The sequence below is a fragment of the Populus euphratica genome, unplaced genomic scaffold, assembly GCF_000495115.2.
Source record: "Populus euphratica unplaced genomic scaffold, PopEup_1.0 scaffold156.1, whole genome shotgun sequence".
In the NCBI taxonomy this organism is placed as follows: domain Eukaryota; kingdom Viridiplantae; phylum Streptophyta; class Magnoliopsida; order Malpighiales; family Salicaceae; genus Populus; species Populus euphratica.
Genome location: NW_011499931.1, coordinates 758,128 through 784,518, shown reverse-complemented (window position 1 = coordinate 784,518; position 26,391 = coordinate 758,128). Strand labels below are relative to the sequence as shown.

At 33.5% G+C, this 26,391-nt stretch overlaps 1 protein-coding gene and 1 pseudogene across 2 annotated transcripts; one reads left to right on the top strand and one right to left on the bottom strand.

Moving 5' to 3' along the window:
• Nucleotides 1-16,129: 16,129 nt before the first annotated feature.
• LOC105136056 (uncharacterized) lies at nucleotides 16,130-20,917 on the bottom strand (annotated as a pseudogene).
• Nucleotides 20,918-22,386: 1,469 nt separating this feature from the next.
• On the top strand, nucleotides 22,387-25,631 carry LOC105136055 (Vps51/Vps67 family (components of vesicular transport) protein). Of its 2 annotated transcripts, XM_011041233.1 has the most exons (7): nucleotides 22,387-22,593; nucleotides 22,714-22,811; nucleotides 22,922-23,969; nucleotides 24,128-24,625; nucleotides 24,864-25,052; nucleotides 25,155-25,291; nucleotides 25,414-25,631. In XM_011041233.1, exons 1-7 carry the CDS (start codon nucleotides 22,453-22,455, stop codon nucleotides 25,574-25,576), a joined length of 2,274 nt encoding a protein of 757 aa, XP_011039535.1. In that variant the 5' UTR covers nucleotides 22,387-22,452; the 3' UTR covers nucleotides 25,577-25,631. The 2 variants fall into 2 exon arrangements, with proteins under 2 accessions (XP_011039535.1, XP_011039536.1); XM_011041234.1 differs by lacking the exon at nucleotides 22,714-22,811 and having other exon boundaries at nucleotides 22,521-22,593.
• Nucleotides 25,632-26,391: the final 760 nt, after the last annotated feature.

Below are 26,391 nucleotides of genomic sequence, written 5' to 3'. Positions count from 1 at the left end.
AATGCTGAAACCTGTGGCTGTGTATATATCAGTATATGTAATTACTTGTTCAGAATCAGAAACCCGTACTCCTTGATGTGCAGCCCTAGCTCTTGGCTCACTTCAGAAAACTAAGGATAAATTTAAAGGTTATTAGCACGTTACTGCTTACAATGATCCAGGGCCTCTTGCACAAAAGAAGGAAAGGAAAGGAAAGGCAAGGAGAGGAAGGAAAAAAAAACAGACAAGCATTGGATAATTAATTTACTATCATATGCTGGACCAGGTTGAAGTGTTATTCTTTGTCTTTTTTTGTTTCATTGTCGTTGCTACATGCATATAAAAAGAGAGAAAGAGAACAAAATACCTTAAAATCTAAAGTATTTGCAAGTTGCTTGAAGAGTTGAAGTGGTTTTTGTTTGTCACTTTGCTTAATAGCAGCCGATTTTGTATTCATTTGAATTTCTTACCGCGTATTGGGTGGACTACAACTAATTTCTCTTTTCTGCCGGCCAAGTTCTGGTGCCATGTATTCTCCCACAAAATGTAGGTAATTAACTATCTTCAATGCACCTAATTCTTGCTTTATTTCAATCGAAATAAACAATAACTCTCTCCCCTCTACTCTCTAGTACTTCAGAAATCAGCTGTACTCGTGCACAATAATTAACAAAACAGCTAAAATAGATATAGGGTTGGTTTTACTATTTTTATATACAGTAAAACAACTGTTTTTTTCTTTTATTTTTATATTTTTTTCAATCAAACCCTTCTATAGTCTAATTAGAATAAATTAGGCTTGGAATTAAGGTAAAAATAAAATATTGAATATAAGAAATATAAGAAATAGAAAAAATATATAGTACAATATTGAAAGATAATGAACTAAAATATAAGAAATAGAAAAAATATATAGTTAATCCCACATTAGTGATAATTTTTTATTTTGATCCAAAAAATTTATCTTTTTTATTATTCAATCCTTGAGTTAGAGAGAATAGAAAGACACTTGCTTGAAAGTAGTTCATTTAAACTCGTCTTTCATGTGTTAAAGAATTTCACTTGATGAAAAAAGTTTGATTATAATGGGTTTTATTTATAAAAATGCCTGCAAAAAAATCATGTTTTATTTAGATCTTTTTTATTAAGTTGATTTTTTATTTTAGGTGATTTTGAGGTTGTTAGATGATTTAGGATGGTTTGCATGAAGTCTACATATAAGATGTTTTTTTTTTTATGAAAACTGATTAAAAATAATTTTTTAAACCAAAAAAACCACTCCTTGAATTTCTGGCAACCATAATGGTAGCCAAATTAATTCTATCGGAGGCAACCTTCTGTTTAAAGAAATAAAATAAAAAAACACTAGAAAGGGCGAAGACCGTGCACTTAGGCTTTGTTTTTTTTACCCTTTACGGTTTTTTCATCGTAATTCTATATTTTTTTTGAAATTTTTAATTGTTTATTTTTTAATGTTATTTTTTAATATTTTATTAATTTTGAATGGATTTTTATATATTTTTTTAGTATATAATAAAATAAAATAAAAATAAAATAATTAATTAATTATAGTAGTATTTTGAGTATATAATAAAATAAAATAATTAATTAATTATAGTAGAATTTATAACTTGATTCATGAGTTTAAAAATTTAACTTAGGTTAATTTAAGGGTTTTTTTTTTAATTTATTAAACTAACAATGACATGTTAAGAAAACTTCTATATAATTTAATTTAAAATTTTAGTTAGATAAGAATTAAATTGAGATTTTTCAAATTTGATTTATTGAATAAGTTTAATAATATTATTAAAAAGTTTTATGTGATTTATTTAATAATATTTAATAAAAAAAAGTTTTATGCAATGAAAATATTAAATTTTTAGATTAATATTTTCCTGATGCAATGTAATCAGGAAGTATCCTAGTTGTTACCTGATGACATTGAACTAATTAATAATCCAAGTATAAAAGACAAATCAAACGAAGGTCAATCCCGCCAGCTTCTTGAAGATTGACTCATTAATTATGCTGTGGCCTTGTATATTCATACTCACCTGGAAGCATGCATAAATGAAATTAAGGGCGGAAATGGAGGTCCATAGAATCGCTATCTCTGTTTTTTTTATGAAAACCTTCTAATTTCTATGCTCACCTTCATTAATTTACATAGGAGTTAATTTTCAATCCTTATACCCATTTTTATCAAAAGAAAATCTCTATTAATTAAAGTGCACATACTTTCTATCAAGTTTGCACATATATATAGGTTATGAAAAAATGTAATATTTTACATTTACAAACTATGTTAATTAATGAAATATTAAAAAAAAATATATAGAGAGAGAGAGAAAGAGTAAAGCATAAAGGTCCATAAACATAAACCTAGAAGATATCACATCTAAATATTTTCATATTAAATAAATTTAATATTCTAATCTTTTAATTTAATTTGGTGTTCTAATAATTACTAGTTTGAATTTTATAAATCCTGAAATTATTAGAAACTTATATGATTGTTAATTTTAGAATATATAGAATTAAATCAGATAAATATAAAGTTAATAGTAACACTTATATAATTAAAAAAATATTAAAATATTAAAAAAATAAATAAAATATTTTAACATGCTTTCATCTCCATCTCCGTTGAGAAAACACCTTCTCCATATCCACCTCCATTCGAGCAAATGAAGGAGGAACTCTATGAAGTCAAGCATCCCTAAATGAAAGCAATATTGGCATAACGCTATCTTATCTTTAAATTTATGAAAACAAATTTTATGAGATGGAATAATGTGGTTAAGACAATGTATGGTTTTTGAAATGCATTCATGTCATGCAACATAAGTTCTTCATATGAAGACACTTAAGGGGTGTTTAATATTTAATGATTGGCATTGAAAAGTCCTAGTCAAGTCCTCACAGAGAAGAGTTTCTGGTTAAGACAAGCATGCATAATGTATATTTTACTTTCTGTCACTTATATATATATATATAAAACAGGAGGAGGGTTCAGGGTCAGCATCCCTGAGCCCAACTCACCAAACTTTGTGTCTAGATTTGGTCTCAGGGTTCCCACTATCCATGTGCTCAGACTAAGAGACATGACCCACAAGCTTTATTGCCCATGGTTCACGGCCATACACCATGATCTGTCTTCTATGCTCGGACAAGACTTGTCTCATTGGGTGTGGGCGTTGTCTTGGGTCAATGGGTTCAGAATGACCATGCCCTAACCCAACTACTTGGGTTCTTCCTTGCTTACTAGCCCTCCCTCGGTGTGATTAGTATTTTGAATTTAATGCTAGCATGACCTGTAAGATACACAGGATGGTGATAAAACATGTTTATGCCTTGGAACCCGACCCAACTGACATGTTATTTTACAATTACGAATGTAATTACTCATCATTAAAGGTTATTATCTCACATAATTTTCTCTAAAACAAGTAGTTAATTTCACTCTTTCACTCTAGGCATGTTTCATGATTACACAAACACCAATAAATCATAAAGTGTATTTATTTTTCTATTTTTAAAATATTTTTAAAAAAACTTAATTTTTTTTATTTTTAATTAATTTTTTAATGTTTTAAATTATTTTGATATCTTAATATTAAAAATAATTTGTCAAAAATTAAAAAAATTATTTTAATATATTTTTAAATAAAAATATTTTAAACCGCAATTACTAACCCTCCTTTTAACAAATGATTAATCAAAATTCCGACCATTCATTTCATAAGCTAATCTCAGAGCTTTTAAACTTAATTGCTATGTTATTAAAAATAAAAAATAAAAAAAATTGACAATTAAAGGTTATGTTTCAGAAAATATCTGACGTTCCAGAAAAGCTTAATTTGTCTCAAAGTTTTTCTGGTTTTTCAAAACCGTAAAGTTTTATAATATTGGATATAAATTTCATTCAATACATAATATCATTTGTATATAATTTTAATGCAAACTGAATTTCAACAGCTCCCTTACTAATTAAATGCTTTCGACTTTTTCAATAACTATATATTTTTATCTTCATACCAAAGCTTTTTTCCTCATCCACTCCTTTTCTCACATCTTTATCACCAACGCCAGCCTCTCAGCTAAATAAATTCTAATAAATAATATGTAGTTGTTTTATTTTTGGGAAAATGTTTTAAAAAAATTTCTATCATAATAAAAGCATAAATATAGCCTGAAATTATTTTTGAAGTCATCAATAAGATTTGCGAATAAGCAGAATATACATACTATACATACGTTGGATTATATAATTAGCTTTTTAATTATATAACAAAACTAAATTTATATTTAAATAAAGTAAACAAGTCATATCTTAATTAATTTATCCATAAGTCTCCATGAGTGCAATTTGGAGAGCTAGGTAAATGTTTGAGAGAAGAAAAAAAAGAAAAAAGGGTAATAAACTCGGCTAGATCAGTTTAATGAAACCACAAATTAATCCATGCATTTTCTTTCCTGAAAAATCAATATAGATCCTTGTTGATGAGTAGTGATTTTTAAGATTAATAGATTTTATAGGCAAAATCAAATTGGTCGAAGATAATCGTATGAATGTCCAGTGGTAGAGTGAATGACATGCACCGGAAGGACGAGGAGAATTACGACTCAATCTCTTTAGCCTCCAGGGCCTAGCAGCCGCTTGGACAATTCAAGGCGATAGTAACATGGCAAATCACTTGTTAGCGACAGAACGCTACACGTGAAAACGTAAACTAGGTGCTATCAAAATTTCCACATAAACGTTCAATCTTTGACGTGATATGCTATTCTTTTTTAACCCCTTTTTTATCTTTTCTTTTCCAAGTTGAATCAAAGTCTTAAAAGCGAGCTCCCTAGTCTATTCTATTATGGAGTGAGCGACCGAATTATGGAGTGAGCGACCGATGATGGGGAAATATGTTTAAAAGTGATGCTTACCAAACTCTTTTATTGCATTTCACATGCTTCAATCTCCTGAAAGCTCGCTTGGTTGTCTGCTCTAACAACTTAAGAAGGTTATGATCATGGACAAAGAACCAGAGCATTCCATATATGTGAAGACTCACTGAATCTACCATGTAAACTTAAATTTAAGTTTACATGACTAATTTTCAACATTAGTAGACAGCTTGAAGGGAATTTAAGGACTCGAAGATTGATCCTAAAAGAGAAAGGGCCTCGCTGGATATCAAATATATATTGATGAAATGGATTTAATTGATGGGCAAGAACAGTCAGATAATTGGATATTATTCGAAGAGCTTGTTCAAGATGGGTTTTGAGATGAAATAGCGCTGCTCGTATTCTTGAGAGAATATACTCATAGCATAGAGAGAGTGAATCTTGAGTTCATGTTCTACATGACCAAAACAAAAAACCATTCCTAAAATAAATGGAGGATAATAGAGTTTTGCCCGTGTAGGGCCGTCGGAAAATTGAACCACAGAGTGTAAAATAATTGAGATCAAAATGTGTTTCATGCAACTAAGCCTTGACAGGCACTGTATATATCCTATCATCGCCACACAACCAAAACATGATCAAAATTCGAATTCACACGGTACCACTGAAACCAAAATTTGTGAAGAAGTGGGCAAAAACAAAACAAAAATGAAGCGTGGTAGCACTCGCACTTGTTCCCTATTTCCATGCAAACACAATCTTCCAAGCATTTTATGTATATGGAATTTTTTTCTCAAAGGAGTCACCTCCTTCAAAGTTTTTTTAGACACGGTAAATAAGCGAGGACGAGCCATTACTGACGTTTAAGTCATGTAAGTTTATGTATATACAAGGGGGTTGAATTTTTTATTTATTTAAAAAAAAAAAGGAATTATAAGGAAAGGAGGATGAGATACATTAGTTATACTATCAATCTCGTGGCCGTGCTATGCCGTAAATCTAAAAACAAATCTTAACATTAAAAAAAAATATAAAAAAACTATAAGTGTGTTTTAAAAAATAAGAAAAAATCTTAATTTAAATTATAAACTCAGCTAAATCTAATAAAATTATCTTATCTAATAATATTAGATGCATTAAATTAAGAAAAGGAAAAAAGTGATCATGAATTTGGTCAAATATGTTTTACTATTTGAATCTTTTATTTAATTTCATTCCTAATATTTTATTTTAATTTATTGAATTTGATTCTTATTTTTTTTATTGATGTTAATTTTATTTAGGATCCTTTTTTATTATATTTTTTCTCGAAATCATCTCTTAATATTTTTTATGGAGGATTTTTCTGTTGCGTATACTGGACCAAAAGCAAACACAAATAAAACACAAACAACAGATTTACGTGGTTCCCCAAAATCGGGTACGTCCACGGAGGCAGCAGATTGTATATTATTGGAGGAATGATACAAACACTCAACTCAACCCAGTACAATCCCACTTAACCGGGTGTTTCACTCTTACACTCGGTGTTTCTCTCAAATCTGTATTTTCTCACTCTCACAGTTGCACTCACCACACTTTCACCCTTTTGCTCTCACCACAATTTCACTACACATATTCCATTGCTCTCTCTTTATCTCTATTTATAGGAGAGCCTTGGCAACTTGGTTGAGGGTGGTTGAGGGTGGTTGATGGTGGTTGGAAGTGGTTGATGGTGGTTGTTAAAGGAGAGGGTGGTTGATGGTGGTTGAGAAAAAATGTTGACAATTTGCTACAAATCTCCACCTTGGCAAGATTTTTCCATCCAATCTTTGTGATCAATCAATGCTGCCTCTAATGCGCCATATGGCGCTGCACCCTGAAGGTGCTCAACACCGAGAGATGTTGACCAAGTCCAAACAATGTTGGAACTTGATCCCTGAGACACATTTTGTGAGCATGTCAGCTGGATTATCTGCGGTACCAATCTTCTGTAGCAGAATATCTCCTTCATCCACAATTTCTCGAACAAAATGAAATCGAACATCGATGTGCTTGGTGCGGGAATGATGAACCTGATTCTTTGCAAGACAAATAGCACTTTGACTATCACAATGGACATTCACGTGCTCTTGAACAATTCCCAAATCTTCAATCAACCCATGTAACCATATAGCTTCCTTGAAAGCTTCTGTTACTGCCATGTACTCTGCCTCAGTTGTTGACAAAGCTACTGTTGATTGTAAAGTTGACCTCCAACTTACAGGCCCTTTAGCAAGTGTAAACACATAGCCTGTTGTGTAACGACGCTTGTCTAAGTCACCAGCATAGTCCGAATCCACATAACCAACTAAATTTTGTTTGAGTCTATCATCCCTCTCAAACTTCAAACCAATATCAGTTGTGCCATGAATGTACCGTAGAATCCACTTAACTGCCTGCCAATGACCCTTTCCCGGATCATGCATATACCTGCTCACCATACTGACTGCATGTGAAATATCTGGTCTCGTACAAACCATTGCATACATTAATGCACCAACTGCATTTGCATACGGAATTTGAACCATATGCTTGCGCTCTTCCTCTGTGCGTGGAGACATTGAAACACTTAGCTTAAAATGAGAAGCTAAAGGTGTACTTACAGGCTTGGTCTTACCATCTACCCCAAATCTCTTTAGAATTTTCTTCAAGTATTGGGTCTGTGTCAAACAGATTGTGCCTTTTCTTCTGTCTCTCTGAATCTCCATGCCAAGAATCTTCTTAGCTTCTCCAAGGTCCTTCATTTCAAACTCAGTTCTCAGTTGAGCTTTCAGTCTGTCAATCTCCACTTTGCTATTTGATGCAATCAACATATCATCCACATATAAGAGCAAATAGATGAAAGAACCATCAAGAAGTTTGCGAAAATATACACAATGATCAAACTGACTCCGTGTGTATCCATGTTCTATCATGAACTTGTCAAATCGCTTATACCACTGGCGAGGAGATTGTTTCAATCCATACAGTGACTTCTTCAGTTTACAAGCCCAATTCTCTTTCCCAATGACTTTGAAACCATCTGGCTGAGACATGTAAATTTCCTCTTCCAAATCTCCATGTAGGAAGGCAGTTTTCACATCAAGTTGGGCTAACTCCAAATCAAACTGTGCAACCAAGGCTAGCAGAATACGAATTGATGAATGCTTAACAACTGGGGAGAATACCTCATTATAATCTATCCCCTCCTTCTGAGCATAGCCTTTTGCTACCAATCTTGCTTTGAAACGGATGTTGTTTTTTCCTGGATTACCTTCCTTCTTAGCATATACCCACTTGCAACCAATTGTCTTCTTTTCCTTAGGGAGTTGTACCAAATCCCAAGTCTGATTCTTGTGGAGAGATTTCATCTCTTCATCCATTGCCTCTTTCCATTTTGCACTTTCTACACTCTGTACTGCCTCTTTGTAGGTGCAGGGGATTCCATCATCAATCACCGGAAGTGCATAAGCCACCATGTTACAATACCGAGCGGGTTTCTTGATAACTCTTTTCGGTTTACTCGTTGCAATGGATTCTTGTTGTGTGGTTGCTGAAGTTGTTGCATCCTCTTCATCTGAACTTTCATCTGAATCTCCTTCAGTAGAGATTGTCTGAACAGTCTTTATAGGAATGACTGAAGTCTCCAACTCCACCTGTTGTGCATCACCAGACTGTTTTTCCTTCTCCTGTGATTTCTCTTGTTGTAACATGCCAGACTCATCAAAAGTGACATCTCTACTCAAAATCACTTTCTTTGATTCAGAACACCAGAGTCTGTAACCTTTTACTCCTCCACTAAAGCCCAAAAATATAGCTTTCTTGGCTCTAGGATCTAGCTTGGACTCAGTAACATGATAATATGCTGAGCAACCAAATATACGCATAGAGTCATAATCATTTGCAGGAGAGCCTGACCATACCTCTAAAGGGGTTCTTCCATTTAATGCTGCTGAAGGTAACCGGTTAACAATATGACGAGCATAGCTTAATGCCTCGCCCCAGAACACTTTGCTTAGTCCTGAATGTGATAGCATACATCGGACTTTCTCCACCAATGTGCGATTCATGCGTTCTGCTACTCCATTTTGTTGTGGTGTTTTGCGCACAGTAAAATGTCGCTTGATCCCTTCATCCTGACAAACTTTAAAGAAAGGATCTAAAGTGTACTCACCACCATTATCTGACCGAAGAGTCTTAACTCTCCTTCCCGTTTGAGTCTCCACCATTTTCTTCCATTTCAGAAAGATATCAAGGACCTCATCCTTGTGTTTCATCATGTACACCCATACTCGTCTTGAGAAATCATCAATAAAAGTAACAAACCAACGATTACCTCCAAGAGATTCATTCTTTGAAGGTCCCCATACGTCTGTGTGAACATAATCAAGAATCCCTTTTGTATTGTGTACCGCAGTGCCAAACTTGACTCTTGTCTGTTTTCCAAGAACACAATGCTCACAGAACCCATGCTTCCCAGTCTTGGCGCCTTTTAATAGACCTTGTTTGACCAATCCTTGCAAAGCCTTTTCACCAGCATGCCCTAAACGCATGTGCCAAAGTCTGGAATTATCTGCTTCATCATCTTCTATGCTTTTGGAAACAGCTGCTGTACCGGTAACAGTAGATCCATCCAGGAAATATAAGTTTCCTTTCCTCGTACCTCTTAAGACAACTAATGCACCACGGATTGCTCTCAGGACTCCACCATGCATGATAATCTTATAACCATTGGATTCTAGGACTCCAAGTGAGAAGAGATTTTTCTTCAGGTCAGGTACATACCGTACCTCTGTCAGTGTCTTGACTACCCCATTATGCATCTTCAGATGGATAGTCCCAATCCCTTTGATCTCACAAACATCATCATTACCCATCAACACAACTCCTCCATCGAACTCCTCGAGTCTCGAGAATAAGTGCTTGTTAGGGCACATGTGATAGGAACATGCAGAATCAAGAATCCATTCACCAGAATGGTTTTCTGGTGATGAGACCATGAATGCAGAGTCTCGTTCATCCTCATCTCGTGCAACGTTCACAGTTGGTTCATCTTTTTCCTTATTGCCCTTGATCGGACAATCTTTCTTCCAGTGCCCCTTTTTATGACAAAAGGCACACTCATCCTTTGCAAGATATCGTCTGTTTGATGATTCTCCTCTGGATTTTGAGCGAGATCTCCCTCGCCCTCGAAATCTTCTAGGGTTTGTTCTGCCTCTAACTGTCAATGCTTCTGACGTTGACTCTTTGTGAACAATCTGATCCTTCTTCCGGTACTCATTGTTCACCAAAGCATTGGACACATCAATGAATTTAATCTTTTCTTTACCATACAGTAAAGTGGTGACGAGATGTTCATATGTGTCAGGCAGTGAATTCAATAACAGCAGAGCTTTATCTTCATCATTAATTTCCACATCTAAATTCTTCAAATCAGCTATCATTTTATTGAAATCATTCAGATGCTCATTCATAGAAGTACCTTTCTTGTGCTGAAAGCGGAAGATCCTTTTCTTCAAGTAGAGACGATTCTCTATACTCTTCTTCATAAACTTGTCCTCCAGTGCTTGCCATAATTCCTTTGCAGAGTTTTGTTCTGAAAAGGCGTACTTCTGATCCTTTACAAGACAAAGTCGGATGGAACTGCAAGCTAACCGATTTATCCTTTCCCAGCTTTTATCATCCAAATCCTCCGGTTTATCTTCTAGAGTGAAATCCAAATTCATTTGGACAAGCATATCCATGACTTCACATTTCCACATGCCAAAATTACCCTTCCCATCAAACTTCTCCACCTCAAATTTGGTACTCGATACCGGGATATATTGTGGAGGTATACTAGCATTTCCCACTAATTTTTCTTCTGGAATATCAGCCATTAGGACGTCTTTGGATTACAAATAGGCTCCCGAAATTGTTAAAACATGCACTTTTATGCTCAAAAGAGCCAAAACAGTAACTTCGGTGTGCTGTTTCACAAAACGGACACCACGGTTGCGTCCGGAATGGTTGAAAATGCTAGGAACCAACTTGACTCGGCCTAAAACCGGTCAAAAAATCACTGAGTTGGCCAAAAAATCAATCTGACCGAGTTAACTCAGGGAAGGAATATTCTGTCTCTGATGAAGAATATTCTGTCACGGAATATTCTCTTACTGTCAACGGAATATTCTTATTCTGTCAAGAGAATATTCTGTCACTGTTAGATGATGTGTCTGATGACATGGCAATGTGGACCCTCTGTTGATGACATGGATGGTGACTCAGCGCCAACGTGTCGGATGACGTGGCTGTCTTCTCAGGTGAGATTTCCGGCACTGTCTGGTTTTTCCGGCAGATTTCCGGCGAAACTTCGGCGAGCTCTACAGGGCTCGTTTCAACTCCGATTTTGATGATCTTTATATCGCCGGACTCGTATCAACGAGAGGAATCTCCACAGGTGGTCAAAATCAAGATCTGAGAACTTTGAAAATTCTGCAACTTTGAACAGAGAGCTGAAAAAGGTGTTTTTTTCAGTGTTCAAGCTTCCCTAATGCTCTGATACCAATTGTTGCGCATACTGGACCAAAAGCAAATACAAATAAAACACAAACAACAGATTTACGTGGTTCCCAAAATCGGGTACGTCCACGGAGGCAGCATATTGTATATTATTGGAGGAATGATACAAACACTCAACTCAACCCAGTACAATCTCACTTAACCGGGTGTTTCACTCTTACACTCGGTGTTTCTCTCAAATCTGTATTTTCTCACTCTCACAGTTGCACTCACCACACTTTCACCCTTTTGCTCTCACCACAATTTCACTACACTTATTACATTGCTCTCTCTTTATCTCTATTTATAGGAGAGCCTTGGCAACTTGGTTGAGGGTGGTTGATGATGGTTGAATGGTGGTTGGAAGTGGTTGATGGTGGTTGTTAAAGGAGTGGGTGGTTGATGGTGGTTGAGAAAAAAATGTTGACAATTTGCTATAGTATGTCGTGACTTAATTTGATGTTGGTGTGGATTAATTTCTCCATGTTTTTCTGTAACTTGATTGTTGTGTTGTGGTGGTTCACAACTGATGCAATCAATCTGCTTGCAAGAGGATGATCAAATAAATAGGGAGTGGTGTGTTTGTCGCTATTAAACTTGCATGGATTGCTTTTGTTTCTCGTAAAGGATTGCATAATGTCGTTGCAATTATTCTTAAATTTACATAGCCGTCGCTCTCATCCATTTGTCAGAAATCATGCTTGCATTGGCTTATTAGCAGATGAATAACAGGATGATACAGACTATTGTCATTATATATATATATATATATATATATATACATATATATATTACACTTCAACTTTTTAATTTATTTTGATTTATTTTATAGATTTGTGACCTGATATGTAAATTAGTAGGTTTGTTTGAATTGATCTAAATTAATTAAATATATTATTATTTTAATATTTATAAAAATATATCATCTCAAATATTTATTTTAAATCAAATTATATTTTTATTGATATTTTTTTAAATCTATCAAGTTGATCGGGTCATATCAAATCAATCTTTATATATTTTAAAATTTTATTTTCACTTAAAAAAATATTAACTACATCTTTTATTTTCACTTAAAAAAATATTAACTATATCTAAATATTTTTTATATATATTTTTTTTAAATTAATTCAACCGCAAGATGTAGCATATACAAATGATGATGTAGTTATTAAGTTTACATTATGATACTTTGAAATCTAAGTTGTTTTTCTATTTAAGTGGCCTACTAACATTGTTTTACCGTTTATGTTTAACTTGGACCTACAATTAAAAATAAACTGATAATTATATTTAATGATTAATCTGTTTAAAATAATCACTAAAAGGAATCATAATGGATGATCAATCCTACTAATTATCTTCCTTGATCCACTTCTCCTCTATAATAGAGCACCAATTAAATCATAATAGAAGACTAATTAATTATAAGAGAATTCATATATACTTTCCATCACTAAAAGAATAGAATAGGTGTAAGGGAGAAGAAAGTAGTCAAGAATATTTTTTTTAGTGATTCTTTCATTAGATATCATGGCTGATAACAATACATAATTTGATCCTAATATTTTATTTCTGCAATACATACAAAATATTATAGTTTTTATTCTTATAATTATTACGAGAGCTTTAGATTGAAGAACTCGTGTTTTTCCATTCAAAGATTATTCTTTTTTTTTTAAATTTTTTATGAGCCCTAGATTTTAATGAGGGATTTTATTTTATTAATCAAATTCGTCAAATTCTTCTATATAAATGTTTCTTGGAGAATACTATTGGTCATCCTCTCGTTATTGATGATGAAGAATATAAGAACAATTTGCTAATGAATCCAGTGGGGACTCCATTGCTATGTTCAAGATTTTTGCAAGAACCGACCTTTTAATGCATGGATGTGTTAAGGATAATGCCCACCACACAAGAAAATGCTAAGAAATTAATGGAGTATCATTCTCAAATTACTACAAGTCACTTGTTTGGATATTAATGGATGATTTGGCCATCATCTTTATGATAATTCTTGTACCATACATGATTATATTATTAAATGATAAATATTACAGCTCTTATAAATAATAAGAATTTTTTTGTGTAGTTTTTCATGGATGTTATTAAATGATAAATATCGCAGTAAAACTTAAGATCTTAGAAATAAATATGGATGTGAATTTTCTTGTATAATTTTTCATTAACTCACTATTTTTTAAGTATGATTTTTTCTAAGTGAATGATAATATTATGAAATATAAATGGAATGTCCATAAGCTGCATATTATAGTTAATTAAGAGGTAATGAGACTTAAGAATCGAGAAAAAATATTACATTGATATTGTAAATAATCAAGAGGTATGAAGGGGTAACCATAAACCACTTTGTCCAAGCTTGTAAGAAGGAGCATAAAAATGATGAGTGCTATTTATGTGAAAAAATTAGACGCTTTAGAAAGATTACTTGAAATATAGGGCATGGTTCAAAAAAAGATAAGCCTAGTGATTTTGTATATTTTAAATTAAATTTTAATATTTTTTTATATTATTTGATGAATCAATTCAAGTTATGACTTCTTGAAATCATACTCATTGATATATGCGGGTCTTTTGATGTTATTTCTTTTAATAAAAAAATATTTTATCATCTTATTGATAATTATTCACATTATAAATGTATGTTTAATGTATAAAAAATCTTAAAAAGTAAATGTCTGAGATTAAAAATTAAATAAATTAAAAGTTAAAAGTTGTCAAGTAAGATAGAGATTGTAGATATTATAAAAAATATAATAAAACTAAATAATATCCAAGTCTATTTGCTAAATTTCTTGAGAAATGTGACACGTGTTAAATATACAATGTTAAATACACTATAATGAAATGGTATAGCAAAATACATAATCATATTTTATTAGATATAGGTAAAGACATATTAAGTCATTCATCAATTCCAATATTGTTGTGGGTGTATGCATTTAAAACTATCATGTATTTGTTAAACAAGATTATTGGTAAAGTAGTTCCAAAAAACTAACTTATAAATTATAGGTTGGTAAAACAAATCTAGTATAAGATATTTTTATATTTAGAATTAGTGAATAAAAATGAGAATTTATAATTCACATAAAAAAAATTCACGAAAAAAATTAATGATTTTTTCATTAGTGATCTTTAAAGGTATACATTTTATTATCCTAACCAAAGTACAAGAATTATTAAAACTAGAAATGCTAGGTTCATTGAAAATAATAAAGTTAATGGGAGTGAAATACTATGTAATATGAAAATTCTAGAAGTTAGAGTATAAGTTTCATAATTACTAATAACATCAAATAAGTGATTCTACACCCTACACTAAAGATATTATTAATAAATATATAATAGATAAATTAGAAGAAATATTATTAAAAAAATATCTCAAAGATATAAAGACTTTATTTTTATTATATGCTAACATATAGAAAATTTAATCAATTTCAAGTGAATGAATACTTAGATGCAGACCTTGTTAGCTACATAGATACGATAAAGTCCATATTAGGTTATGTATTTATATTGGCTGATAGGATAATTTTATAAGAGGGTGTTAAATAATTAAATTTTACTTCACTTAAAATGGAAACTTAAATTATAATAAGTTTTGAGGTAACGAGTCATATTTTATGTTAATATTTTTAAAAAATAAAAAAATATTATTTTAATATATTTTTAAATAAAAAATATTTTAAAAAATAACTATAATTACATTTCATTCTAATAATGATCATCCCTAGTAATTATATTCTTAACCCACTTCTCTTCTTTATAAAGAACACCAATTAAATCATTCTTAAGACTAATAATAAGAAAATGCATATACACTTTCCGTCACTAGAAGAATCGGTGTTAGAGACAAGAAGGGAGTCAAGAATATTTTTTTATAGTGACTCCTTCATCAGATATCATGGCTAATAACGTTACACAATCCGATCATACTATTTTATTTCTGCGTCATATACAATTCGCTAAAAATAGCATGCAATTCGATCCTACATATAGAATATTATAACTTATATTCTTACATGAAAAACTTCAGGTTGCGTTTGTTTCTAGATGTTGGTGTGAAAGAATATAAATTTGATTTTGTGCAGGGTTTTAATTCTATCAAGAACCCATTATTCAAGTTCAGTGTTGGTAGTAGGATCTCGATTTATGGGGGTGTATGTTAAGTCCTTGGATTGTTCAAGGGTGTGCCAGATCCTGCGGGTAGTGACTCAAGTAAAGTTGTCATCGATGCTTTGTGAGCCTTGTTGGGCGCAAGTATTGGGTTGTTTGCTAGCATCTTGGATGACAATCTTATCTCTTCTTTGATGAAAGCTTGCTTCCCCAACTATAAATTTGTACAAACTCAACCAAGTTCATTCACTACTATTCCAACTGTGAAATAAGAATTGATGTTATCAGGAACTAGGTACCTTAGATGTATATAGAGTTTGGTGTTATACAATTTGTTTTTTTAGTTTAAAGATGAATCGGTTGCATTTGGTTCAAACAGAGTTTATTTTTGTTTCTCCTTTTGCGTTTGCTTGGGATATGAACCTCTACAGCAAAATAACAAAGAGTAAGGCTGCAAATTCATGCTTTTGCTGTTATATTTTTTGTTTTTAGTGATGGATCCATCACTAAAAGCAAAAAGAGCAGCAAAAACAAACATACATTTTAATATAGTAGTTGGTGATATGTTGTGCCATGAAGGGCATGATAAACCTGGATAAATCGAAGAGGGTACCTTCATATTTCAATGAACAAGAAGGAACTATTTGCCAATGTATGATATACATAATGGTCACCCAGGCCTAAACATCTTCTAAGACAATCTTTGTGATTGAAGTTCCGAGATTTTCAATTGTTCACGAGAATGCTGAGGCTTCCGAGAAGGCCTTCATGATGGATTTTGGAGGTGGCATCCAATTATTCTTCCTCAGCTTCGCTATTGAACAAGTTCTTGACTGTAGCGATGATCAAGTTACCCTCAACCTCGATTTATCCGTAGTCATAATTACCATTTCCTTGCAATTCATTTTCTGTTTTTTGGTGTCTGTGAAGATTATCACGTCCTCGTTAAAAGATTCCATGAACTTTCTCATTTTCTGTCAAGTCCTTGAAACAGAAGCTAATTGCTCGCTTGTTCTCTTCCCTGTCCACCCTGAAGCATACAAGCAAAGGAAGGTTTGCGTGACAGCTAAATCATAAAAATAATGCGTGCTATGTGTGTGTTGTATGTGCATGACAGAGAGAGATTTTCTTAGACAAGAGCAAGCAACTAGAGGCAAGAAACTAACCTTCCCTTGCTTACTGCAATTTCCTGCAAAATGGCCTTCCTCTCCACATTTGTAGCATGTAGTATGCTTTTGCGCTGCCAGTTGCTCCACATGACTTTGTGCATCAAATGTAGAAAAACATCTATTTGATTAGTCATTTTTCTCATTACAGAAAACCAATTATTATACTCGTATGATCTCAATTTCCATAGTTATAACAATAAACCTCTCTTGGATCTATATCTGGAAAGACAGCACAGCAGAGATGACCGAAGCTTCTGCAAACATAACACTGAATTTCCTGCATACAAAAAAAGAACACTTGCACTGAGCAGGATGCCAGAACCATATTTATCTTGATAAAAAAGAAAGGTAAATGGACATTAAAGGCACGAACAAGCATCAGGATTGTACACGGACCTTGAGATCACTGGGCAAATAGTCAGCTGTACATGAAAACATATCATGTCCTGAATTTCTGCATCGTAAGCAAATACCATGACTTGATCTTCCTTGGTCCCTTTCTGGACAGTATCTGGCTTGGTGGCCTCTTCCTTTGCAAACAGAGCAGTATCGATTCTGTGATAGGATATCATAGAGTACGTAAACTGTGTGATAAACCATGTCGACAAGGATTTGCATAAACTTTGCACAAACTAACATATCATTGGCAATTTATAGTTCAGTGGAGAAGTTTTGAAAAGAAACTGATGAAGTGTGCTAAAACAGTAAACAAACATGACAGAGCTTCATTGCATTTTCCCCCAAATTTCTGAAAGAAATTGCCACAAGACTTTCATCTGGATTAGAGACGTTGCCAATTACCCAGAAAAAAGCATGGATACTATCGCCTGGCACTTTTTATAAGGTAGTTAATTTTGGATTTACTTTTCCAGTAAAATGTGCATGATGAGAGTGCAAAAACTATAATCTCTAGAATACATCTGTACTCTACCTTTCTACAACGCCTCCCAACGTGATCCAAACTCCCACAAAGGAAGCATAGTTTCTTCTTTTTCCACTTCCGCATCGTGCATTGGCATACCATATGACCTTTTTGGCCACATTTGGAGCACATCTCCCAACTATGTATGAAGGACCATCAAAGTACCTTGGTCTCCGCTAAAGGAGTGGGGATGAGCTTATAATAAGATTGAAAATTTCAAAATTTTAATCAGAGAACAGAAATTTCAACTCACAAGAAGCTGACGAAGCACAATATTGGCTGTAAACTCAACTTGTTCTCTTTCAATGCCTTTTGCTGTATCTTCCTGCATTTCTTTGCTTGCCCTATCAACCTATAGAAGAGAAATCTCATCTCTATCTTTCTAAAAAAACATTAAAACTTACAATTACTTCCCTGTCCAAATAAAAGGTGGATAACAATTTAAAAGTATCCAACTATTCAAAGTAAGAAATGATGCAAGATGTAAATCTAGAGGAATGGACTGTGACATAAGAAACTCAACGATCCCCATTTCCACTTCCAGTTATAACACTGGCGAAGAGGATATTACCTGGAAAACTCCCATAGCAAGCAGAAACCACATGATAATGCATGAGGGATCTGTACTGGAACAAGAACTATTTGATGAAGCATACTCTACATGGGGCTATTTGGATTATAGTTCTTATAGGCTTTGGTAAGACTTAGAAGTCTGGACTGCGGCAAACTATCAATAGACTTCCACAAAAGGCTTTGTCATTTGGGGGGGGGGGCTTTGATTCAACATCATAGCATTTAAAAACAGTAAAATATGTGTGTAAAAAAGCGTCACTACCCATCTAAGACCAGGACAATGGTGTAAGCCATAAGGGTACATATATTGAACAGGAGGTGAAATCAAATTACATTTACCTTCCTCTTCTGCTTCATTGCATTCACCATGAATGTCTCTGCTGGTACTGTTTCAGCAACAACCCTACAAAAACTAATATTACCTTCCAAAGAAGACAAAGAGACACCAATCGCAATGGAGGAGTTGACCCCATTTGTAGTTGCTGATGCTTGTGTCATTTCCACCATTGTATCCACCTGTTTATGTCCCGGAAAAAAAGGTCATTGGATATAAGAGTTCTAGTATGGGAAAGAACTTGGATGCAATGTCACTAGACAAGTAAAAAGGCATAATACTACTGGTATCCACTCAATCTCTGTCTTGTACTTGAAACAATCTTAGATGCAATATCATAGTGCTAGTAAGAGTGTGAAAAATCAATAACTATAAGAAAGTGGAAATTATCCAGTCTAGGATACAAGCTAAGGTTTAAGGAGTGAATGAGTACAAAACCTAGCTAGAACTATAATTACATTTTCTTTCTCTGTCCTCTTCTGCTCTGTTTCCTTTGTTGCAGAGCACTCCACCTGCACCATTTCTGCTGTACCGCTGCAAGAAATTGCTAACCCAGCAGAGTTGACCGTACAATCAACTGTTAATCCCCTTCCACTACTGTAGCTTCTCGTCCCTTTGCTTTTGCAACATTAACCTAAAATCCAGAAAAAAGGGAGATGATTTTAGGGCAATAGCCCTCAATACAGGAAGAAACATTTCTAGGAGTTGGGATTGCTGTAATTCATCTGTTTACCTAAAGAACAGAAAACCATCAAGTGAAGTGTTTATAACTGATTAATAAGTAAGACTACTAGGAGAGATCGCGATTCACAAGTAGTTATGGAACCCAATCACTTCTTCAACTTCTTTCATCTAGATGCAACTACTACCCCTTTTATGCTTCCAATCCAGCTCAATGAGATTAATAAGAGCCATTGAAACTGTATCTAAGAAGCTCAAAGGGAATACTCGCACCGTGTTTTTCAGCAAAGCAGAGCAGTTTCCAAAAGGCAAAAGCATAAATATGAGAAATTGAACATTTTCAATCTAAAACCCGAGAAAGGGTTTAAGGGGTGAACAAATATAAGAGCCAAGTCAAATACCTAATTACATTTTCTATCTCTATCAACTTCAACTCCGTTTCCTTCCCTATAAAACTATCTGCTGGTAACATTTCTGCTGCACTGCCGCAAGAATTCATATGTGAAATCACCCCATCACCTTCTAACAATGGCAAAAAAAGATCGATCACTTCACCAAGATTTAATCCATCAACAGCTGTTAATGCTTTAGTCATTTCCACTATTGTCGCTCCTTATTCCTTTTCTTTTACAGCATCAACATAAAGCCAAGCGGGAAAGGAAACTGATATAACTTCAGGTAACAGATTTTAATATAACAAGTCAAGAATCCTTTCATGGATTCATCACAGACAAGATATATTTTCTAAACTAATTGCAAATGGCAGTGCTCACTTTCCAAAAAGAACAGAGAACCATCATATGCACAAGCTAATCAATTTCCAGCAACCTTTGGCATCATTGGTAAAACACTAATCTATGCCTCCAACCCAGCTCGATATTGAAAGATAAATAAAAGGTAATAAAGAAAGTGTTTTGCCTTTTAAATTCTTAAACAGTATATTATTGATGTTAATATATACTGTAACTTTACAACTGATAGTCAGATTCTCTAGGAGTACAAGATTAATAAGTAGAGAAGAAGTACGTTTTTGTGCTATACAGAATCATTACAACCTAAGACTTCGTCAGCGGAGGCAACAATACCATATACAACAGAGGTGCCAGATATGATTAGCAACTACTCTACTCATCATTCCATTTATTGCAAAAAAAGAAACTGATTATTAAAAAAAGATAATCAAAGATTCGAATTCAAAGTTGTGAAGAACAGTTGAAATAAAATCTAACTAATAAAATCAAGATTTCAGTAGTAAATAATTCAGAAATAATAAAAGAGAGGGAGAGAGGTGGCACATACAGGCATGTCCTAACTGAAAATAACCGTAGCTCTTCCTCTTCTTTGTCTTCAGTGTTCCCTTCCTTCTCCTTACGTTATCCTCTGCCCCCCAACACGGCTTTCAAGTTATCAAAGCCAGTCAAATCAGCTATAATTCTATGCTCTTCTTGTTTGGATCTAAGCCATTCACATCCCACATTTCTTACAGTATTCTCCATTTCTTTCTAGCTCCGTCACTTCCCTCTCTTCATTTTCCCAGGCTTCTTGGAAAAAAGTGAGAGGAGACAGACAAGGAGGTGATTTTGTCGGTAGTTAATGTACAGGTCATGTCAGTTAAAGTCCCAGGATTGTGCCTACTTTTCTTTTTTACCTTTTCAATTGGAATGAGGGATTTTCTCTTCTCAGAATAAAAGATTATGTGGTCAGCTGTGACTTGTTGGTCTAGCTGGTTTGGCAGTTTATTATATTAATTAGGGCGAACCTCAAATTAGTCTTGCAAGTTTGAACTCATCCCTACACCTAAACTTTTTTCAATTAGGTTTCCCAAATGTCACTTTCTTTGATTAGGGATGGAAAGTCGTTTTTTAAAAATTATTTTCTAAACTTTTATATATTTATTTATCATTGTAAAAATTCATCAATGAAAAATATTTTCTAGTTAAAGAAAAAATTAATTTAATTTCAATGAAATTATTTTTTTAATTTTGGATTGAAAACATTTATTGAAAGTTGCAAAAAACTTGAAGAAAATTTTTATGTTGATTATATCAAATTAATACTCAATATTTTAATTTTTATATATTTAATTTTGAATCATTTTTTTTATTTTTTCTCTTTAATTTTATCTTTTAGAATTTTATTTAATTTTATTTTCATATTAACTTTTGTTATTATTTTTGTTATTTTTGTTTTTTCTCTTATTATTTTCTTAATTGAAATTATTTATTTATTATATTTGGTTTAATTCTTTTTATTGCTATTTATTTTAATTGAAATAATTTATGAAATTAATTTTTTTCAATTTCATCCTCTTTCAACTTTTCATTTGTTAGATTTAGTTTTTATTGTTTTGATTACTATTTATTTTATTTTAAATAATTTATAAAATTAGATTTTTTCAATTTTATTCTCCTTCAACTTATTTATCTGCTAGATTTAGTCCTTATTCTTTTAATACACTTGAAAAAAATTAAAACATTAATAAGTTATTTTTAAGCTTATTTTCATAACATAATTAAATACAAAAAAGTGTTTTTTAACTTATCTTTTTATTATCAAATATCAAAAAATAATTTACTTTTTAAGAATTTATTTTTTATGAAAATCACTTTCTAAAAAAAATTACTTTCTAGCAAACAAATAATACCTAGCTTTTAGTTTAAAATACTTTACTCATTTAAGAAGAAAAAAGGTATATTTTTCCGGGATATCATTTTATTTTATTACACAATTTATATAATTTAGATAGAAAATACTATTAAACATGAATGTAAATCTTTATTATTATTATTATTATTATTATTTAATGATAAGAGATATTTTTTAATTACCTTGTTATTAATAAAGATTTAATTTTTTATATATAATTTTAAAAGTGCATCTTCATATCAATGCGTTGCATTTAGGAATAAACTCTCCTATGAATTGGCTTTAAAAGTAAGAAATTAATGGAGAGAGTAAGCATCTTTAATCACATGGGGTTACACGAATAGAGGAGCATTAGGGACCCAATTAAGGAAACTTGTAACTTGGAGACTTTGTTATGGATTAATGAATAAAGAGAGAAGTGACTGGTTATTTGACCTTCCAGCTAAAATGGAGAGCGAGTCATGCGTGTTCATTGAAGACGGAAACAAGGACAAAGTATGCCCGCAATAAAAACCAGCGAAATAAGATGATTGTGATCAAGAACAAAATTAAGAATAATGTCGAGAACGTCGAGCATAGGAGACTCAGCGGAGCTGGAAGGAAATCTAACGCTAAGTGATCGCTTAAAGGTCTTCAAGAACTCTCATTTTGATCCCAATGCCTTTTTCACCTCCAAATGCCAGACTATGAATGAGAAGGTCTCCTCTTATATATTCTTCATGCTTTATGTTCTTATGTATGTATTTACAGGCTATGTCATCACTTGGGAAATAGAATGTGAAGGACTTTGATGATTGCATTGTTGGTTAAATATGTAGGAAATAAGGCACTTGTGTTCATACCTCGTGGACCTGAAAAGGGCTTCTGCCGAGGAAATGAGAAAAAGTGTTTATGCTAACTATGCAGCCTTTATACGGTTGGTTAGACCACCCTGTCTATATGTATAGCTTCTTCTGCTTGCGTTTTTACATCGGAAAAAAACAACGTTATTGCTGTCATTTGTTGTTTTTCATTTTCTGTACGTAGGACATCAAGGGAGATTTCAGATCTTGAGGGGCAGCTTATTTCTATGAGAAATTTCCTGTTGACTCAAGCAGCTCTAGTTCACGGTTTGAGCGAACATGCTCGCATTGATTCTTTGTGGGCTGCTTCTGAAGACTCTATAGCAGATGACTTGTCCAATTTCGACGATGGGGAGCTTTCTGAGTCAGAAGATTGGTTGATTGAGTTCTTGGACACCTTTGAAGTTCTATTGGCAGAAAGGAGGGTGGACGAAGCTATGCAAGCCCTTGAGAAAGGAGAAGGATTAGCTAACGAATCCAGGAAGAAGCACTCTTTGAGCCCAACTGCACTCATTACTTTAGAGACAGCTATTAGAGATCAGCGACAGAAACTAGCTTATCAGCTTGCAGATACCATTAGCCAACCTTCGACTCGTGGACAAGAGCTTCGTTCAGCTGTTTTAGCTCTAAAAAATCTCGGAGATGCTCCCCGTGCCCATACATTGTTGCTCAATTCTCACCACCAGAAGTTGAAGTCTAGTTTGCCGAGTCTTCGCTCATCCAAAAATTCATGTGGACGAGCATATACTGTTGCACTTTCACAAATTGTCTTTTCCACCATTGCACAAGCAGCAAGTGATTCTTTGGCAGTTTACGGGGAGGAACCTGCATATACATCTGAACTTGTAACTTGGGCTGTCAAAGAGACTGAGGCTTTTGCTTTTCTTCTAAAGAGGCATGTCCTAGCTTCACCAGCTGCTTCAGGAGGTCTACGGGTTGCTGCTGAGTGCATTCATATATGCTTGGGTCATTGTTCTTTGTTGGAAGCTCGTGGATTGTCCCTTGCTACCGTCTTATTGAGACTTTTTAAGCCTATTATTGAGCAGGCATTGAATGCCAATTTAAAGAAAATTGAAGAGATCAGTGCTGCACTCGCTGCTGCAGATGACTGGTTGCTCACTTATCCACCAGCAGGCGGACGTCCTTTCTCTTCAAGTGCATCTCTAGGTAGTGCAATGGCATCACAGCCAAAGCTTTCAAGCAGTGCTAATAGGTTCAATTCCATGATTCAGGTGACCAATAGTGCTTTCCCCTATAAGATCTTTTCCTTCACAAATGGAAAGCTTTTAGAATCTTTCTTGGCTTCTTTTAAAATTGGCTTTAATTTGCCCTTTCCTTCCTGCATTACTCAAGAAGTTTTCACTTCACCAATCATGTATTGTCAATTCAGGACTTTCTTGAGGATGCGGGACCCCTTGAGAGCCTTCAGCTGGATGGTTCTGCACTGGGAGGCGTTCTTCAAGTGTTCAACTCCTATGTCAATTTGTTAATGCGTGCATTAGAGACTGAAGAGAGCTTGGAAGGTTCAGGAAGTAAAATTGTCAGGATAGCAGAAACTGAATCCCAGCAGCTAGCTTTACTAGCTAATGCATCATTGTTAGCAGATGAACTGCTCCCATATGCTGCCATGAAGCTCTTGCCATTGCCTCCTAGAATGGACGAGCAACCTAAAAGATCTTCAGAAAGGCAATCCCGTCTTCCGGAACAAAGGGAGTGGAAGAAGAAGCTGCAACGTTCAGTTGATCGCTTGCGAGATAGCTTCTGCAGACAGCATGCTCTTGATCTCATCTTCACAGAAGATGGTGACACTCATCTCAATGCATACATTTACACAAGTCTGGATGACAACGTAGAGGATCCTGAATGGTTCCCATCTCTAATTTTCCAGGTAGTTAGACTGAGTTGCAGGTCTGTTTTGGAGTGATTATAGGTTGTGCTCTATCCATCAAAGACACGTGGTTTAGTCCTCGTGTCTCAACACACATTTAGAGAATACAAGTAATAGTAACCTGAACATATATTTGATGATTATTTCTGGTTTCTTTTATGAACTTTAAGTGGAAATGCTTTTCTTGGAAATGAATGCATCAAGATATGAAGATTTACTTGACTGCAATTTCTTCCAGGAACTTTTCATGAAATTGACCCGGATGGCAAGCATAGCAACCGATATGTTCATAGGCCGGGAAAGATTTGCGACCGTTCTATTAATGAGGCTCACAGAGACAGTGATCCTTTGGCTTTCTGATGATCAAACCTTTTGGGAAGAGATAGAGGAGGGACCAAAACCTCTGGGTCCTCTTGGCCTTCAACAGGCATGTATATTCAAGAGGATGATCGTTTGCCAATATTTGATGTAGATTTTTCGCGGTAGATTATGCAGTTCTGCCATAATTAATTGTTCAATTTCTATGCAGTTATATCTGGATATGGAATTTGTGTTGCTCTTCTCGTCTCAAGGACGTTACTTGTCTAGAAATCTACATCAAGTTATTAAAAACATCATAGCAAGAGCGATAGATGCTGTAGCTGCCACTGGAGTAGATCCTTACAGGTATGTTACGGCTGATATGCCTTTTTTACCAAAAAAGAAAGATGCTTTCGATTTACTTTACAAACGTTATCGACAAATCAACCTCAGAGAAATGTGTGCCATAATAAAAATTGTCTTGCCAGTACGTTGCCGGAGGATGACTGGTTTGCCGAAGTTGCTCAAATAGCAATTAAAATGTTGACTGGGAAAGCAAATTTTGGAGATTTGGAACGAGATGTTACTAGCCCTACTGCTTCTGTGTCGGCAAAATCTGTATCTTCAATCATATCTCATGGGAGTAACTAGAATTCAGCCACTGATCAGTACTGAAAGCTCATCTTCGAGAGAAGAGACTTGTTATTCATCATCCGTACTTTATTATTATTTGTTAATTAATAAAAAAACAAAATAGTTAAAATTTTAGTATGTATAAGCATATTAAACGATGAAATGATAAACATTATATATATGTTTTGTGTCGAGTGTAGTTAGTATATTATATTAAAAAAATTAAATATTTTACAAATATGTTTATATAATACAAATATATATTTTGAGTTAAGTTCAAGCATATATTTTAAGTTAGTTTTAACAATTAATATTCATACTCTATTTGTTATCTATTAGATTTAAAAAATATTTATCTATTTAAATTAGATCAATATCCATTAATATTGGATCAAATTCTTATCTCTTGTTTTGTTAATTTACCCGTTTCATCAATTAATTACAAGGTCATATCTCAATCACTTATGCGTTCAGCTAATCAAAGTGGATTAATGATATGTTTTGCCCTAATATTCCTTTTTTGTTTTCATAGAAAATTCATACCCTTATATAATTTTTTTAATATAGATTCTCCCTTCTGGTATGTTTTTCTATTATTTTTTTTCTCTCTTTTGTCCAGTTCCTTTAGGTGTCAAAAATAAGTCGATATGATCATTATAAAATATATAAAAACAAATCAAGAATTTAGTTATAAATATTCTGCTTTATGAAATACTTAATTTTATTTTAGGACATACCAATAACAAATATTGACGTCTAATGAAGAATTTGTTACCAATAAATTATAAATGAGAAATTTAGCCCTTTATGGTTAATTGTGTGTTTGAGATAAT

Excerpts from the sequence above, each read along its gene's own strand:
- LOC105136055 (XM_011041233.1), top strand. The coding sequence starts at position 22,453 with ATGTCGAGAACGTCGAGCATAGGAGACTCAGCGGAGCTGGAAGGAAAT. Across the intron at positions 22,812-22,921 it reads AACTATGCAGCCTTTATACG|GACATCAAGGGAGATTTCAG; the intron begins GTTGGTTAGACC and ends TTCTGTACGTAG. Across the intron at positions 23,970-24,127 it reads GGTTCAATTCCATGATTCAG|GACTTTCTTGAGGATGCGGG; the intron begins GTGACCAATAGT and ends TTGTCAATTCAG.